Below are 17769 nucleotides of genomic sequence, written 5' to 3'. Positions count from 1 at the left end.
GCGCAGATGGGCATAGAACCCAGAGAGCTAGTACAAGCCCGCGTGCTTGCACACGGCCTTGCAATTGTGGTCTGCTTCAGGCGGGATATTGCGGGTTTCGCACGCCCGAATGGCGGCGCTGGAGCCTGTGAAGCAACTGGTGTGCGAGGGTTCGATCATTGCTAAAGCTATGGTGACCTGCTTGGCTATGGCGCTCGTTGCCAGCCCAACCGAGACGGCTGAGCGTAAGGCACCGTCGCTATCCACTACACGCGAGTGCAAAGTAGGAGCAGTCACCGTATTACACCGCGTCGACGAATACGGTAGACTCGAGTGTCGTGGCTGCGCGGTTGAGAATCGTGCTTGCGCAGGTTAGGCATCTGCCTTTGTTGTGTTATGGGTGTATGTTACGTGGGATTGGGATTACCATGTAGGTATGTCGGGGATATCATGGCAGGGTTACTGCGCAATCAAGGTTGGGGTGTGGGCACATACCGGCCTCGTGTGGATGTCGACGGCCTGCTTTGGAGGATTGGCCTCGATATCTTGGAGTGGCGCCCTCTCGCGTGAGACGTCAGAGCGGGGGCTCCGCTTTCAACCGCGCTGCAGCAGCCGCTGCTCCTGTATGCGGATCGTCTGCTTCAGGCGGGAACTTCTTCGAACGGACAGCCTCGCGACGGTCAACTAACGCCTGCAACGAATGTTTTCGAGTGTAATCTTGAACTTGTTTTTTTGTTGCGGCCCAATCGACAGGGCCATGAAATTCCCCGGATGGTCGACGAGTGCGCCGACGCCACCGGCCGCTTTGGTGGTTAAAAAGTGAAACTTGAGTGTTCTCGCTCGTTATCTTGTTTCCGCCGTACGATACTTATTAGTTTGGGTGGTGCTTTCGATATTTCAGTAAGCGTGCCCTCCTCCAGCATCTACAAGTATGTAGATAAAGCTTGTGAAAGGTAGCGGTGTCTCATCGAGGGTGAGGCAGTGTACGACGTAGGCCACGTTGTTGAATGCGCGGTCGAGGCCGTCAACGGAAATCGCATCACCGCCGCTGCTTTCGTCCTGCAAACAACTGCGCAAGTGCCGCCTTGTTGCACACCCCCCTGCCGATGCCCATGATCGCAGTTTGTCCCGTAATGTTGGCTCACTGAGAACGATATTACGACGTAGTTCCTATTAATAACACACAGGGCCGTCGCATGGGTATTAGAATATAACAAATAGTTAATCGCTGATTATACCACGCACAGGGCCACAGAGATTAACGTGGCAAAGGCAAGCTGGGTCCAGTTTCACGCCACGCAGCCTAACGAAAAGCTTAAAGAGCTCCGCTTTTAAAAAAGCGTCTGCACTGCCTCAGGTGAAAACATTTAGAGAATGTGCACTAAACAGCGGCAACAGGTTTCGCTTATGACATTATGATAAGCAGTCCGCTAGGCGCGCGCTTGCCTTCATAAGTAAAATACGTATGTACGCCATCCAAATGCAACCGTAGTCTCGGACATCCTGCGCCGCTCAGCTGAGCTCACGATGCGCGCTTTACTGCGAGACGATTCGGAGGCCGCGTCGTCGGCTCTTTAGTGGCCTTCGCGGCAGGTTGTGGGACGGCACCACGCCTGGTGTAAGTCGCCTGTGCTTATAGCCTGCGTGCAATAAACGCCTTAAGTATTGGCGGGGCGCTTAAACACGGTCACAAACTTACCTAAGAGTCGCGCGTACGGTGGGTAGCAGAAGTCACTGTCCGCGAAGTGCTTGCTGCACATGGTCGATGAAGGCGTGGAGCGCTTTCCCATTCTGAGCTTGCGATGCACTTCTTTTTCAGCTCTGGGTCCTTCGGGTAGTTGTGAAAACTAACGTCTTTTTCACGAGCGCACGAAGTTCACTGAGGCACAGAGCAGTACTTCACCATTGCGCAGCACTCGCCGCGGCGACAAGCGGCCGCAGTTCTGAGAAACAAAGAGCTGTAGTTGTAAATGAACGTTAAAAGCAGTCCCACGGTTGTTCGAACAACGTCAGTAGCCACAATATGCAAGATAACCAACTGAACTGCTTTTTGTTGAGATTTACCACAACGGTGGTTTCAACACGGCGCTGGGCCTACATAGCAGACAAAAGCGCGCGAATCCCCTCTCTGACGTCATACAGGCACCGTTCGCAGCGCCGCCATCGGTCGCACACCAGGCCAATACAGAGTCCAACCACTTGGACCGTAGTCTTGGCCTCGATCACTTCTTTGATGTCGTTGTACAGGCCCAGTTGTTCGAGACGAGAGGTACTCGTGTTTCGGGGTTGGCCGATGACTTTTTTAGCCTACTTACTCGAGTCTAGGCCGGCCCCGATTCTAAGCCAACCCGCAAAATTCGCAAGGCCTGAACAAAAACCAAATCATTGTACTCGAATCTAAGCCAAGCCGCCCCCCTCCACTTTCGCACATTGCTTTTTCGAAAAAGAAACATCGGCTTAGATACGAATAAATACGTTAATACAATGGCGAATGAGTTTATAGTTTCTTTTCCATCTTTGCCCAGGTGTGGACAGAGGCGACGTATTTGACGTGGCTCATTAGGAACGCGCGGTATATGCGCAAGAGGTTGGCCTCGCCGAGGCTCGTTGGATGAGCATGAACATGTTTTCTCGTTTAGCTGTGATGCGTGGTATTGGTGGTGCATGGCACCCGCTCGCATCGACTATGACACCACGAATCAGTACAGAGTCAACGGGGGGCATTCGTTGTCCTTCTTTGGCTTGTAGTGCTATGGGAAGCTCGTGTAAGGTGGCTACATGACGAATGCATTGGCGAGATGGACGGTACATAAGCAACTTTGATTTCATCGGTGACATTCGCAGTCCGGTGTTCTGTAGGCATAGCACAGTTTATGTTAGCGTTGTCGTGGAGTTTGTCGGACAGTCCCGGAATTACTTTCTTGAAAAGAAATGAATAAATGACTACCCGTTTTGGGATCCCCTTGGGACCAAATGTGTACGTGTCGTATGTGAGTTGCGATACTCGTAGCTGGACCTTTCTGTCTTGCAGGAAAGAGCGGACTTATGCCTGGAATATTACAGCGAAAGCTGTTATGAGATCATTTCACCGGCCGTTTTTGCTGCCGTAGTTGTCCGCCTCCTCCGGTGTCCGTAACCAGTATCGCTCGAAATAAGAAAAAAAACGAAACAAGAAAAAAAAAATCCAGGATGGAACGAGGTTCGAACCTGGGCCCTCTGCGTGGGAGCCCAGTATTCAACCTCCGAACTATGCCGGTGCTTGAAACTGCTTCGCAAAAAGATGCTATACAGCCTTCAAGTCGGGAAGGAACCACATTAGCATATGCAATATGGCGTGGTAGAAGAGTAAAATAAGCACCAAGCGTCGCACAACGCGATTTCTGTAACCAGGCGTCAAACAATGCGAATTGCGCAACGAGTAGGTTGTTGAATGCTTCTAACCCATTACAAAGAGCTCTGCCATAATTCTTCATTGTCATCAGGCACAGCATCAACAAAGTGCGCATAATGCCTTACATGCGTTTAGCAGGTACCACGGCTTTCTGTAGAATGACGAAAGATGGCACAGTGCCTGGTGCCCTACTTCTCAAAAATTACAATGATTTATAGCGTAGTGGGTTCCTCGCAAGCGCACTTGTATTGGTTGCCAAGGAAGCCCATAAGCGTATGATCCATTTCCTCGGGGTCTCAGTAAAATTGCAATGATTTATAGCGTGGTGGGTTCTTCGCAAGTGCACTTGTATTGGTTGCCAAGGAAGCCCATAAGCGCGTGATCCATTTCCTCGGGGTCTCAGTAAAGTTCTCCCCCCCCCCCCCTCCGTCTCTCTCCCACGTCAACGTATGTTATACAGCATGACGGGCGAGGGAAATAGCGACCGGGCGTAACCGAATGCAAATTACATAACTGGTGGGCCGTTTAAACCTTCCAACCCATTACACAGGGCTGAGCCATAATTCTTCATCGTCGTCAGTCGTCGCGTCAACAAAGTGCACATAATGCCTTACAGACCTGTAGCTGGTGCCTCGCTTCTCCGCCGGATGACGAATAATGGCTTAGTAGCTGCTTCCCATCTTCAGAAAAATTGTGATTTATGGCGTAGTGGGTACCGTTCTGGTGTACTTGTATTGTAGCCCCAAGAGAGCTTACAACGGGCACTAGAAACGCCGCTCTTCCAGCTTTCGCTGTGACTGTGCTGCGGTATCAGCGCAGGCCTGGCGTTTTTTTCAAAAGGCCGAAGCCGGCAATTGGTTCCAGTATGAAGTGGTGGGAGACGGTGTCAAATGCTTTGGTGAGATTTAGGTTGAGGATGCCGCGGACATCTCTAGTTTTTGAGTCGAAGATTTTTTTTTTGGTTTGTAGGAACCCGACATCCTTTGTTGAGAGGTGTGGTCGGAACCCTAGCATGTTGAATGGAAGGAATTCGTGATCCTCATTCTAACGCGATACGCGGTTTAGTATAGCATATTCAGCTGCTTTTCCTATACATGTGTTTAAGGAGATGGGGCGTATATTGTCAAATTTGAGTGCTTTGCCCGGCTTTAGCAGTAGGACTACCGTGGTCCTGCGCCATTACCAAGCCATCATACTACTCACGAAAGATATAAACCACATTTGGGATACCAGGCACGTGCCTGAGGTAAGAACAAGCCCACATTATTCTGCAACCCGTTTAGGAGAACTCTTTCAAAGAAGTAGGAAATTCCGTGAATATAGGCTGCGTGAGCGATATTTTAATGCGCAACCTATATATCAATGCTTTAGAAACCTTCGTTATTTACAAAATTAAGACAGGTACTCAAACAGTATGATCGGTGCAAATGCACAAATGAGCATTTGGTATGCTGCTTTTGTGTTGTGCATCGAACTCCTTCTACTAAATAGGCCATGCTTTCGCAATTCTCTTGAAAGCACCGACTGTTCAATAACGGAGACCGGCCATCCATGGAACAGCAGAGCTGGTGGTGCGTCGTGTTGCAGTAAAAGTCAACATAAGAGAGAGCCCTACAGTTAGTGGCTGTACCCACGTTAGTTCGCTTTTTAAATGTCAATGCACTCTCCATCGACGTAGACTGCTAGAATTGGCGAGCATCCTTCTCAAATTAGAAATGTAGTTAACGCCAACCTGAATTAAGTTTTCCTTGCTAGAGAAACAATCAAGTGAAGAATCAGTTGAAGTGAAGTGAAGAATCGAGTGAAGAATCAGTTGAGTCGCGCGTCAAATATAAAATTGGTATTGTATCAAAAAGTGCTCGTAATTAGAGAACGTGCTCACAGCGCAATTCGCGGTACCCAAATACGCTCATGCCAACTCTTTATAGATGTTTAACACAATGCTTCACTGAAATAAACTTCTTCAATAGCATATTGACACACGGTAAATTCAGGTACCTACTAAGACCATGCCTTTGCTTTTGCGAGAGTATTACCAGAAGGTAATCAGAGTGTCGTTCTGATGTCGAACAGTGTAGGGTGTGCATGAACTAATAAGTAAGTTTAGCAAGAAAAAAATCTAGTTCAAAAGGTACTAATGGCATGTTTAGCGGCCGCAGTGGTAGGTTGCTCACCCGGCCTAAATCATTGCCTCCAGATAAGGAGGTTTGGCGACAGTGAATGCTGCTCTTCGCACAAAAGAGCTACGCGTTGGCTGCGGAAGGGATTCGTCGATAGCTGCGCAAGAACGACAAGCGCCGAGGGAAGACATCAACACCGCTGCAAAAAGTTGACAGTGTGCACAAACTCATTCTTTGCTCAGCGGACTCCGCGACAGGTGGCTCTAACGCATCACCTGTCCAAAACCGTCGCCCCGTTTTGGGAGGGTTGGCGACAAAGATTGCTGCTGTCAGCATAGAACAGCTCACTGTAGACGAGCTAGCCTTGTCTGCGGAACAGATTCGCTGATAGCTGCACAAGCGCCTGTCCTGTCTCTCACATGTGTCTGTCTTTTTTTAGCGCTAAACCACGATGTTAAGACAAGCACCCAGGGGAGGCGTCACCCCTGCTGAATGATTTCAGTGTCCGCCCTCTCATTCTATGTGCGGCGGCCGCTGGGCGAGTAGGTGTAACGCATCAGCTGGCCTAAACCATTGCCAACGTATAGTGGTGGTGGTGGTGGTGGTGGTGGTGATGTTGCAGCAGGCGGGGTTAGCCTGGCCTGCATGGCCGGCAATTGTTCCGCCTGAGCATCTCCTCAATTGTAGGGGTATGTCACCAAGTGTTGAACAGCCCAGCGGCTGGCAGGTAGACCAACAAAATTCGTTGCACGGTTCTCGTTGCCGCTGGCCCTTCAGGAAAAATGACGTCTTCAAATGTCCGGTGCCTATGACAACATTTTTGCAAGGTGCGGACCATCGCTGCTTTTTCCACATCAAACTGTGGGCAAAACCAAATAAAATGATCAATGTCCCCGATGTCCCCGCAGAAGGCACAAAACGGGGAAGTGTCCAGTCTTAAATGACCAAGCCGGGGTGTATGCGGAGCCGGTTCTTATTCGGTACAACAGCGTTGCTTGTTCACGAGAAAGTCCGTGGATTACACATGCTTGGTGTGGAAATTTGTATATCGCTTTGAAATGATTGCGTATCGCATCTTTGTTGTTCTGGTAATTTTTAGGAGTTCTTACTTCTGGAACAGATGTCCGCGCTTCGCATGCAAGGGCATCAGCCTTTTCATTGCCTTCAATGCCAACGTGGGATGGGATCCACTGAAACTTTATATTGAAGTTCTTACCAATAAGGTGTTTAATTAGCGCCAGGGATTGCCTGGTGAACCTTTCTTGAGGTAGGCCACGATGCAGTCTTTGTAACGCCGACTTGGAGTCCGTCAGCACTACAACATCTCGTGCAGAAAAGGATCGCAATTTTCGCAAAGCCGCGGTGATTGCAGCGCTTTCTACCGTTGTGGACGAAACCACACGATCCAGGTGGCCCGACCATGACACGCCAAGGCAGGGTATGCAGAAAGCCGCTGCGCAGCTACCCGTTTGTGTGCACACGGATCCGTCGGTGTACACTTGTAGGTGGCCCTGGTACATGGTACTCAAGTGGTCCAGCACAAGAAACTTTGCTTCCGCGGCTGGAATGGTGCGTTTCGCTGGTAGGTTGGGTACGCTGAAGTTACAGGCAACATCCACAAAGACCATGGCGGGTCCATAGGGCGCCATTTCGGCAATTTCAAGCCTAAATATCGAAATGTGTTCAGCGCCGCGTGAAAATGTGAGCCAGTTCTTGCTCTTAGCCGCCGGAGAAGCGCCGTGCCTGCGAAGGATTCTCCCAGTCTTGACAGCTGCGTCAATAAGGCCTGAGACGCCAAAAGGCGGAGCGGAAGAGACTCGGCTTCATTGGTGACCTTCTCGTTTGAAGCCGCCTGAGGAACTCCCATCGCCAAGCGGAGACCCTTTCTGTGCACCGCCTCTAAGCGTTCGAACTGGCTCGGTGATGGTGATATCAGCGGCAGCTGATAAAGAGTGCGGCTTGGTATGAGCGCAGCATTCAATTTAAGCATGGACATAGGATTGTTGCCCCAACGTACCCATGCCATGCGACGAAGAGCGTTGATCCTTTGCCCGGATGCAGTGACTATACCATCAACCGCACGTCGCCATAGTAGCTTGTTGTCGATGGTAACGCCCAGGAAACGGACACTTGTTGCGCAACGAATTGGGTGGCCTCGAATATTCAGCGACAGACGTGTTGACTTCCGTCTCACTCCCGGGAAGAGCATGAAGGCCGATTTTTCCGCTGATAAAGACAAGCCAAGTGTCGACAAGTGGCGTTCAGTGATTGAAATGGCGCCCTGTGCTATCCGGGCCAAACGTTTGTGCTGGTACTCTGAGATCCAGATGCAGATGTCGTCGGCGTAGATGGATATTTTAACTGCTTTCAGAGCCAAGTTCAGAGTGTCGGGAAGGCTGGCCATGGCCGCGTTAAAAAGCAAGGGAGATAGGACACTTCCTTGTGGGACGCCGAGGGAAACGCGTCGCTCTTCGCTCGTTACATTTCCAAGCTTAACCTGAACGCAGCGGTCTCTGAGAAATTCATGTACGAACCGAAGAGCATTTGCCGACACACCCATGGCTTGGAGCCCGTTGACGACGCCTGCTGGAAGCACACAATCATAAGCCTTGGCAACGTCCATGAAGACCGCGAGTGTCGAGAGGCCGCTGACATGGTAGTGCTCGATGTGGCTTAGTAGGTCCAAAACGCTGTCCTGGGCACTCATTCGTGGGCGAAATCCCATCATACACGATGGCCATCGTCTTCCTTGCTCAAGGTACCAAGTTAATCTTGTACATATTAATCTTTCCATCAACTTAGATACGCATGATGTCAGTGATACCGGTCGATATGATGCGAGGCTCGCAGGATCCTTTCCGGACTTAAGGACTGGCACCACCCATGCTGTCTTCCAACCAATTGGGATCTCTCCCGTGCTCCAGACATGATTAAATATGCCCAAAAGGACCCTTTTTCGCTCATGTGGCAGATTTGTCAGCATCTGGTTGCTGATCAAATCGGGACCCACTGCACAGCGTCTTCTTAATTTGCTAAGTGCCATATCCAGTTCTCGAAAGGTGAATGGCGTATCCATCGTGTGGAATCATGAGGTGACAGAGGAATCGCCGCTCCTGCTGATCTGCCAGATGTGTATGCGTCTGCGAAATCCTCTGCAAGGGTTTGCAAATCTTTTCCTTGTTTCAAAGCGAGTGCTTCGAATGGCCTGTGTGAGCGGATCTTCCCAGAAACACTATTTATTACTGCCCATATCCTCGTCAATGGTGTAAACGTCGATAAACTCTCACAGAAAGCGCCCCATTTAATTCGTCCTAATTTTTTTGTGTGGCGACGGATCGCAGCGTTTATCCTGTTATATTCAGTTTTCGCGGACGGATTTCCTTTTTTTCTCATGAGTTTCCGCTCCGCTCGTCTACGTGCTGCGCAGAGGTTCTTTAACTTCAAGTCAGGAGCAGGGAAATGATTGGGCAGTTTCAGCAACGAAGTTGCCGCTCGCTTGCTTTGCAACATATCTGCAAACAGCTCACCAGTGGATTCGTCCAACGCTTCTCTGTAAGTGTCCCAACGAGTCACATTGCAGAATTGTCCACCAGCAGTCCGAAATCCCAGAATATTGGTGAAGATGAGGAAATGGTCGCTACCCATCCTGTCTGGAGCCGTGGTCGATGATACGAGAAGGTCCGTGGAGTGAAGTACAAGGTCTATTGCACTCCATGAATCTGGTGGCCTGAAAAATGTAGGTTTCCCATCGTTCGCCACACATAAGTCAGCAGCATCCGCAGTTGCTAGAAGTTCTTTGCCTCGCAAATCTACACTTTTATCTCCCCAGAGCGTATGATGCGCGTTAAAATCACCACAGATTATTCGAGGAGCGGGGCATCGAGCGCAATGGTCTTTTAGGAAAGCCTCCATGGAGACCTTCTTTCGTGGGCTTATGTATACCGATATCACGCTCAGTTTTCTGTTCCCCAGGCACACTTGCACAGCAGCGACTTCCAATGAGTTAGAACAGAGATCTTGCACTGGTAAGGTGACGTGAGGTATTTCCCGCCTTATGTATATCATGGCGCTTCCATTTGCAAATTACGGTATGCTCAGATTGCCGTGTCGGATGTACCCTGGGAGCGTCCTTCCATTTGGGAGACCCGCTTCTGAGAGGGCTAGAATTGGTATAGGGATGTCTCGCAGGAAAAGGTTGAGTTCGCACAGACGTTGCAGAAGACCGGCACAGTTCCATTGCATTATTAAGGGCACTTTTGAAGGACGGAAGGGACCAGGTGGGCGAGATACTGCCATTATTCTACTTCGTGTATGTGGAAGCAGAGCATAGTACCACTGACTCTAGAGCCAGTACTGCTTCCAACATGTCCTTCGTTGAACTCGCAGGCATCTTAGCGACATGTGTGCGTAGTGCGGTGAACAAAGCGCGAATAACGTGCTCGACGGTTTCTTGCTGATTGCTTCCAGTTGGCACTTGAGGTGGGCTCAATGCATCAGCATAGGTGCGCTTGGTGGACTCTTTTGTGATACGTTCTTCAGCAGCGTTGAGCACTTGCGTTGACTCAGTCCCAGCTCTTGTCGGTTTCAGGCGCGGAAAATTCCCGGCATACTCATTTTCCAAACCACCATGTTGTGGCGCGCCGGACGTCTTCCTTGTGTTCGATGGTTCGTTCACGGACTTCGGGCCGAGGACAAACGTCTTATTCCTTCGCTGCGCAGCTGTTCGTGCTGGACAACGGCCGTAGCTAGCTGGGTGGTCGCCGCCACAGTTTGCACACACAAGTTTTTCTTTACTGCTACACGTCTTAAAGTCATGAGGCCCCCTACAGCGCTTACACCTCTGTTCCCCACGACAATGCTTAGCAACATGACCAAAACGCTGACACTTAAAACAGCGTGGCGGCGTCTCCACGTAGTCTACAAGCTCGTGTCTGGTGAAGCCAAGGTTGATCTTCTCTGGGCTTTCCGAATTGGGAGCGAATGTGAGAACCACAGAGCCAGTGCGCCTTGATTCCCACTCGGAGGGCGAGGTTTGGACCCGTCGCATGACTCTTGCGTGGTAGACTCCCTGAGGTCTCAGGTAGGTTAACAGCTCTTCGTCCGAGTCTTGAGCAGTTCTGAGGCGCGACCGTGAATCCTGCTCTCTATGCAGAAGAGCTATTGGGTGGCTTAAATTATGCGGCAAAGCGTGAAAGGGTGTACAACTTTGACGTTTTGCCCTTCGTCTAAACCCTTGTGCATGGAGGATGCGCGGCGTAGAAGCTGCAAAACGGATTGCGTGAAGCCTTGAGTGTTTTCAGGGCGTGGCCCTTCCTCCAGCATCCTGCAAGTAAAGGCCAAGGTACACAGGGGAGGGGGGGATAGCGGTTCCTTGTTAAGTGATTCCGGTGGGTAAGTTAGCGGCTGATTTTTGCTGATAAGAAGGAGTGCGGATTTAGAGCGGGAAAATTCGTGAAAAAATACTAGTCTTCGGATGAATGACGTTTTAAATGCTACAGTTTTGTAAGCTGTTTACGTTATCATGACGATCGAGTCACGCTGAAACGTAATTTGGTTTAATATTATATTGATCGAGGTGTATTGAAGTTAACTTAATTTGTAAGTCGACTGAAGAATTATAGGGTTGAGACTGTTCGGTGCAATGCTCGCGTCCGAGTGCTATGGGATGCGATCGAATTCAAAAGCTTGTCTGCTGGCTACGCTGAGCGGTTTCCCATCTGTCCGCATATGTTACAACACATCGTTTTGCCGAAGGAGCTCCTTTCAGTCGCTATAATTCAGTGCATTAGTTGTGACGCTCACGCAGTGAGTTCTACAAGCACTGAATCGTCAAACAGCGACAGAGAAGCAACGTGCTTGCCATCTGCACGCCTCTTGCGACAAGCACAATAATTGCGGCACTGTTAAGCTTCTCTGAATACGACCTACTACTAACATAATCGTAGCTACGCAGCTGTGTCGTGTCTTTTGTGCTGATTCAAGCTGTCTTACGAATGTTTCGCATGCAAGTGATCAAGCGCCGGGGCCCTGGGTAATCGAGCGGCAGCGGGATGCTAGCATGCGGCTTCGTATCAGATGCACAGGTTTCGCGCAGCGTGCGCGTCTGTGATGCGCAATGATTTTTGTGGAAAGTGCCCATTAACCCCGGGTTTCCCTTCGAGTTCGCATGTTTTTATGCGCTTGAGTTGTCAGCTTGCTCAGCCTTCTACTTCAGTACTCGATGTTCACGCGTCTAAACCTTGAATGATCTTAATTTACGGTGTGTCAGTGCATGAGAGTGAAAATAAACAACTTCAGTAGTTATGTTTATTTTTATTCCAGCTCTCTTTCCACGACAGAAGTCTTGTTGCGCGCTCATATACATTGCCATTGAAAAGCAAAAGAAAGTGTTGGCTTTTGCGGTTTTAAGCTGTCACAGGGCTTTCGGTGGCGCTTGCTCTCTAATGCCGTGGCTGCGGTGCGGTACCGACGTTATTTCACGTAACGCTGGAATGTCAACGTCCACCAGCCAGGCGCTCTCCCATCTCCTCTCCTATTCCAACCCTGCAAGACTTGGCCATCCTGCGTGACGGAAGCCCGAGTGGCCAGCGGGCGTTGGTCCGTCGGGCACGAGACGCGGCAGCGTCTTTTGGAGCTCTGGACTGAGAGCCCCACCCGAGAGTTCTCAATACTTCTAATAAAAGTTTTCTCTCTCCCTTTCTCCGGAATGCCGTAAGGCGTTGGTAGTCTTATGCAAGTGGCCCGGTCGACGATTTGGGGGTTTGTGAAAGAGCTCACCTTTATTTTTAGCTAAATCGGTGCGCTACAGCAACCGCACCGGTGGAGGTGCGGTTGCTGTACGACGAAATATCAAAGATCCTCCACTGCCTGCGATGACCCCGCGACGAGATCTAAAGAACACGCCACAACACGAACGGAGCCCCTACGTCCAAACTTGGTGGCCCAAAGAAGACCTGACGACGCAACGTGGAAGTAGCGGAGCAAAGCGACGTTGCCGTGGTTCGACGCCGCGGCGAAACCGGAACGCAAGGGGACGAACTTCCGAGCTCGGCGTACTAATCGACAGCCACAACGTCGCCACTCTCATCCACAGAGGAGCTGATTATAGCGTCGTCAGTGGACCGTTCGCCACAATGTTGAAGAAATTGAGGACTTGTTGGCAGGGCCCCGAAATCCGGACCACTCGACCCACCTAATAACGCCAGCTGGAGTCTTCACCATAAGAGTCGCCATCAATAACCGGACTTATGCTCCATGCTTTGTAATCGTACAAGATTTCTTCGGGGTTGTAATACTTGAGATGGACTTCCTAAGTCCTCATGGCGCCGTCATCGATCTGATGTCTGAGTCAATAAAACTAACCTCATAAAAAGCCCTGTGGCCAGACACGACGCCAAGCAAATATGCATCGAATGTGATAGAAGACTCGTCACCATTCCGCCTTTCTCCAGCGTCATCCTTTCCGTCGGCACTGAAGAGCCCGCTGACTTTGAAGGCGTCATCGAGGGCGATCAGCACCGGCTTCTGAACCGTCATGTTTGGTTTGACCCTTGTAGATGCTACTGAACCTATTTCGACGGATCGAGGTCCCCAAACAGACTTCCACGTCAACCCGAGCCTCCCGAAGCACACGCAAGACCAGCTTAAAGCCCTGCTCCTGAATTTCAAGAACTGCTTCTCGTCGTCGTCAAGAATTCGACAGACACCAGTGGAGAAACATCGCATCATAACAGAAGAAAGTGCCGGACCAATCCGTCAGAGCCCGTACGGAGTTTAGACGCAGGAACACGAGGCCGTTAAGAAACAGGTCATCGAGACGTCCAATACGTAGGCCTCACCTGTGGTGTTAATGAGGAAGAAGGATGGAACCCTAAGTTTCTGCGTCGACTATCGTCGATAGTCCACGAAGAAGGGCGTGTACCCTCTCCCACGAATACACGACGCCCTAGGTCGACTCCACAACGCGAAGTACTTTTCGTCAATGGACCTCAAGACGGGCTACTGGCAAATTGAAGTCGATGAGAGAGATCGAGAAAAATACTGATTTTATAACAGTAGACGGCCTCCTCGAATTCAAAATGAATTCAAGGTGCAGCGCAAAGACCCTTTGGTCTTTGCGTGGCACCTGCGAGTTTTCACCGCGTTGTGGATACAGTACCGGCCGGCTTAAATTGGCAGACGTGCCTGTTGCACTACGACGACGTCGTTGTGTTTGCCTCAAACTTCGACGAAAAGATTCGGCCCCGTGAAGCTGTACTGCAAGCAATCAAGACCTCCGGACTCATCTTGAAGCCTGAAAATAGCCACTTCGCGTACGAGGAGCCCTTCTTTTAGGGTCACGTCATCAGCAAGGATAGTGTTCGTCCAGACCCGCGGAAAAGAGCTGTCATTACTGACTTCTCGCCAACCACCGATAAGAACGCCGTATGCCGATTTCTCGGCTATTGCGCCTACTACACACGCTTCCTCTAGGAATTTTCACGAATCGTCGAGCCGCTAACGCACCCCACAAAGACCGACATGTCATTCAAGTCGGAGACGATGCGAATTGAAGCATTTCAAGAACTGAAACGAAGCACTTTTTATCCATTCTTACATTGTGACTGTAAAAACTGGTATGCAACCCGGTATCATCATCAGCCTGTCTACGCCCACTGCAGGGCAAAGGCCTCTCCCATGTTCCGCCAATCAACCCGGTCCTGTGCTTTCTGTTGCCACGTTATACCTGCAAACTTCTTAATCTCATCTACCCACCTAATTTTCTGTCTTCCCCTCACGCGTTTGCCCTCTCTTGGAATCCAGTCAGTTACCCTTAATGACCACCGGTTATCCTGCCGACGTGCTACGTGGCCGGCCCACATCCATTTCTTCTTCTTAATTTCAACTATGATATCCTTAACCCCCGTTTGTTCCCTGACCCACTCTGCTCTCTTCCTGTCTCTTAAGGTTACACCTATCATTTTCCTTTCCATCGCTCGCTGCGTCGTCCTCAATTTAAGTTGAACCCTCTTTGTAAGTCTCCAGGTTTCTGCTCCGTAGGTAAGTACCGGTAAGATGCAGCTGTTATATACCTTCCTCTTGAGGGATAGTGGTAGATTACCATTCATGATTTGATAATGCTTGCCGAATGAGCCCCAACCCATCCTTATTCTTCTAGTTATTTCACTCTCATGGTTCGGCTCCGCGGTTACTACCTGTCCTAAGTAGACGTACTCCTTTACAACTTCCAGCGTCTCGCCACCTATCGCGAAGCGCTGTTCTCTGCCAAGATTGTTCCACATTACTTTAGTTTTATGCATATTAATTTTCAGACCTATTCTTCTACTTTCCGTATCCAGTTCAGTAATCATGAGCTGTAATTCGTCTCCCGCGTTACTCATCAATGCAATGTCATCAGCGAATCGCAGGTTACTGAGATACTCTCCATTAACTCTTATCCCTAATTCTTCCCAATCTAGGGCCCTGAAAACCTCCTGTAAACACGCGGTGAATAGCATTGGAGAGATCGTGTCTCCCTGTCGTACGCCCTTCTTTATTGGGATTCTGTCGCTTTCTTTATGAAGGACTATAGTGGCTGTGGATGCGCTGTAGATTTCTTCCATTATGTTTATATAGGCTTCGTCGATGCCCTGATTCCGCAGTGCTTGCATGACTGCTGATGTCTCCACCGAATCAAATGCCTTCTCGTAATCTATGAAGGCTATGTATAGGGGTTGGTTGTATTCCGCGCATTTCTCTATCACCTGATTGATAGTATGAATATGGTCTATTGTTGAGAAGCCTGTACGAAATCCTGCCTGATCCCTTGGTTGATTAAACTCTAATGTCGTATTAATTCTGTTAGCAATTACTTTTGTGAATAGCTTGTAGACAACGGACAGTAAGCTGATGGGCCTGTAATTTTTCAGGTCCTTGACGTCCCCTTTCTTATGGATCAAGATGATGTTGGCATTCTTCCAAGATTCTGGTATCCTCCCTGTCGAGAGACACTTCGTATACAGGGTGGCCAGTTTCTCTAACATAATCTCTCCACCGTCTTTCAACAGGTCTGATGTTACCTGATCCTCACCAGCGGCTTTGCCTCTTTGCATTCCCTTTAGGGCTTTCTTTACTTCTCCTGTTAATACTGGTGGGATGTCAGATTCCTCTGGGATATTACTGCTTCTTACGTTATCATCCTGACTGTCTCGGCTGCTGTACAGATCTCTGTAGAACTCTTCCGCTACCTCAACTATTCTATCCATATTGGTTGTGACCTTGCCATCCTTGTCCCTTAATGCATACATCTGATTTTTGCCTATGCACAGTTTTGTCTGCGTAGCTTTGAGGCTTCTTCCGTTCTTTAGAGCATGCTCAATTCTCTCCATATTATACTTTCTTATGTGGGCTACTTTACGCCTATTGATCAACTTCGAAAGCTCCGCCAGCTCTATTTTGTCTGTTGCATTTGAGGCTTTCATGGCTTGACGTTTCTTAAAGGGCCCCTCACCAGGTTTGACAATTTTGAGCCGACGAGCGCAAGGCATGGACTAGGCGTTCACGATTGCCTCTGCCAAAATTTGCTACGCTACGCGCCGCGTAAATGGGTCAAATTTCAAGCTGAACGCTGCTTGCCCTTCTTCTCGCGTCCACGCGCCCAGAGAATGAGGGGATGACGTACATGAGAGAATGGCCCTGCGTAGATAGTAGTGCTGTGACGTCGCTCCTCTACGTAGACGACTGTGCTCTGACGTCGCCAACAGTAGCACGTGACACTGCGATAATTATTTGACACGAAGCGTAGTTTTTGTAATTTGTTGCTTGAATGGATGAATAAAACTTGAGAGCAATAATAAAACACACAAACGGAATGTGTGCATTTTCTTTTTACATTTTTACTGCGAATCGCAGCGAGATTCGAGACTAATCTACCTCCGTTTCGCACGCGTTCGTGTTCTCGCGCTTTGCGCATCGTGCAGACGCCACCCTTTACAACGAAACTAATTTTCTACCGCGTTCCAGCGCTCATTAGGCTCATTTATCCTCCCGCGTCTAACTGGATGTTCATGCGGCACACCGCTAGTCTTGCGTCCGTACAAATGTTGCAGCTTTCGCGCTCAGTAATAGGTTGAAAGCCAAGTGATCGGCGAGGGCGCATTCGGCATAACTTGCAGAGATGAAGCGCAAAGAACGCCGCCACAACACCGCTCGCGTCTCGGGGGCTCGGGCTTGTTCGGGCGCGTCGTGCGCTCGTGACACTTTGTGCGCATGACGTGATCATGCGTATGCGTTATGTGATCCTTCCGCTCGCGTGGCGAAGAGGGCAGGGAAGGGATTTGGCTTGCGAAGGCTACGCGGGGCGAGCGGCAAGGGTTTGCAGCTCGCCTCCTCGCATCATGGTTTCGCGCCGCTACAAATTATTGTTTTTCTCAGCTTCTAACCGACCGATTAGAAAAATTCTTGTGGCATAATGCTCTTTATTGGGCTCGCAACAACTTGCAATGTCTAACTAAAATTCGCTAGGTCACCTGGTGAGGGGCCCTTTAATGAGGTTTTTCGTCTCTTGGGATAGCTTACCAGTGTCCTGTCTAACGACTGTACCCCCGACTTCCACTGCACACTCCTTAATGATACTAGTCAGATTATCATTCATTGCGTCAACGCTAAGGTCGGTTTCCTCGGTTAAAGCCGCGTACCTATTCTGAAGTGAAACTCTGAATTCCTGTACTTTCCGTCGCAGAGCTAGTTCATTAATCGGCTTCTTGCGTATCAGTTTCTGCCGTTCCTTCCTCACGTCTAGTTGAATTCTAGATCTTACCATTCTATGGTCACTGCATCGGATCTTGTTAACTACTTCCACATCCTGTATAATGCCCGGGTGGTCGCACATTATGAAGTCTATTTCATTTTTAGTTTCGCCATTGCAGCGATGGCGTAGTTGCAGCGATGGCGTAGTGGGTAGAACATCAGCTTCGCATGCAAGAGGTCCGTGGTTCGAATCCCGGTGCCGGACAATTCCCAACCGGATTTAAAAAAAAAAGAAAAAAAATCCGCGTGATGATGGAATTGTGTAAAAAGGCCTGGGGTGCAGCCTCACTGGCGACCACAGCCAGCAATGCACTCCCTCACCAGAGCAGGATTGGCCACCCTGGTGTAGTACTTGGCCACTACCTCCCACATGAATACACCAATTAACCCTCGGCCCTCAGTGCCCAGCGGCTGCGAAGCAACTGACCAAGGCGGCGGTCAGACCTGCGACGCAGCAGAGGGTGCTAAGAATCTCTGGGTCCGGACAGGCCG

General features: G+C 49.7%; 1 protein-coding gene across 1 annotated transcript in view; it reads left to right on the top strand.

Moving 5' to 3' along the window:
• The window catches only part of LOC119398780 (angiotensin-converting enzyme-like), a 36773-nt gene extending 22949 nt beyond the window's left edge, over positions 1-13824 (top strand). Inside the window, exon 6 of the mRNA XM_037665597.2 lies at positions 13646-13824. Coding sequence (XP_037521525.1) covers positions 13646-13824 — 179 coding nt within the window. The remainder of the gene's footprint in view (positions 1-13645) is intronic.
• The last annotated feature ends 3945 nt before the right edge of the window (positions 13825-17769 follow it).

This window comes from Rhipicephalus sanguineus, chromosome 7 (assembly GCF_013339695.2).
Source record: "Rhipicephalus sanguineus isolate Rsan-2018 chromosome 7, BIME_Rsan_1.4, whole genome shotgun sequence".
In the NCBI taxonomy this organism is placed as follows: domain Eukaryota; kingdom Metazoa; phylum Arthropoda; class Arachnida; order Ixodida; family Ixodidae; genus Rhipicephalus; species Rhipicephalus sanguineus.
This window is presented reverse-complemented; position numbering and strand designations above follow the sequence as displayed.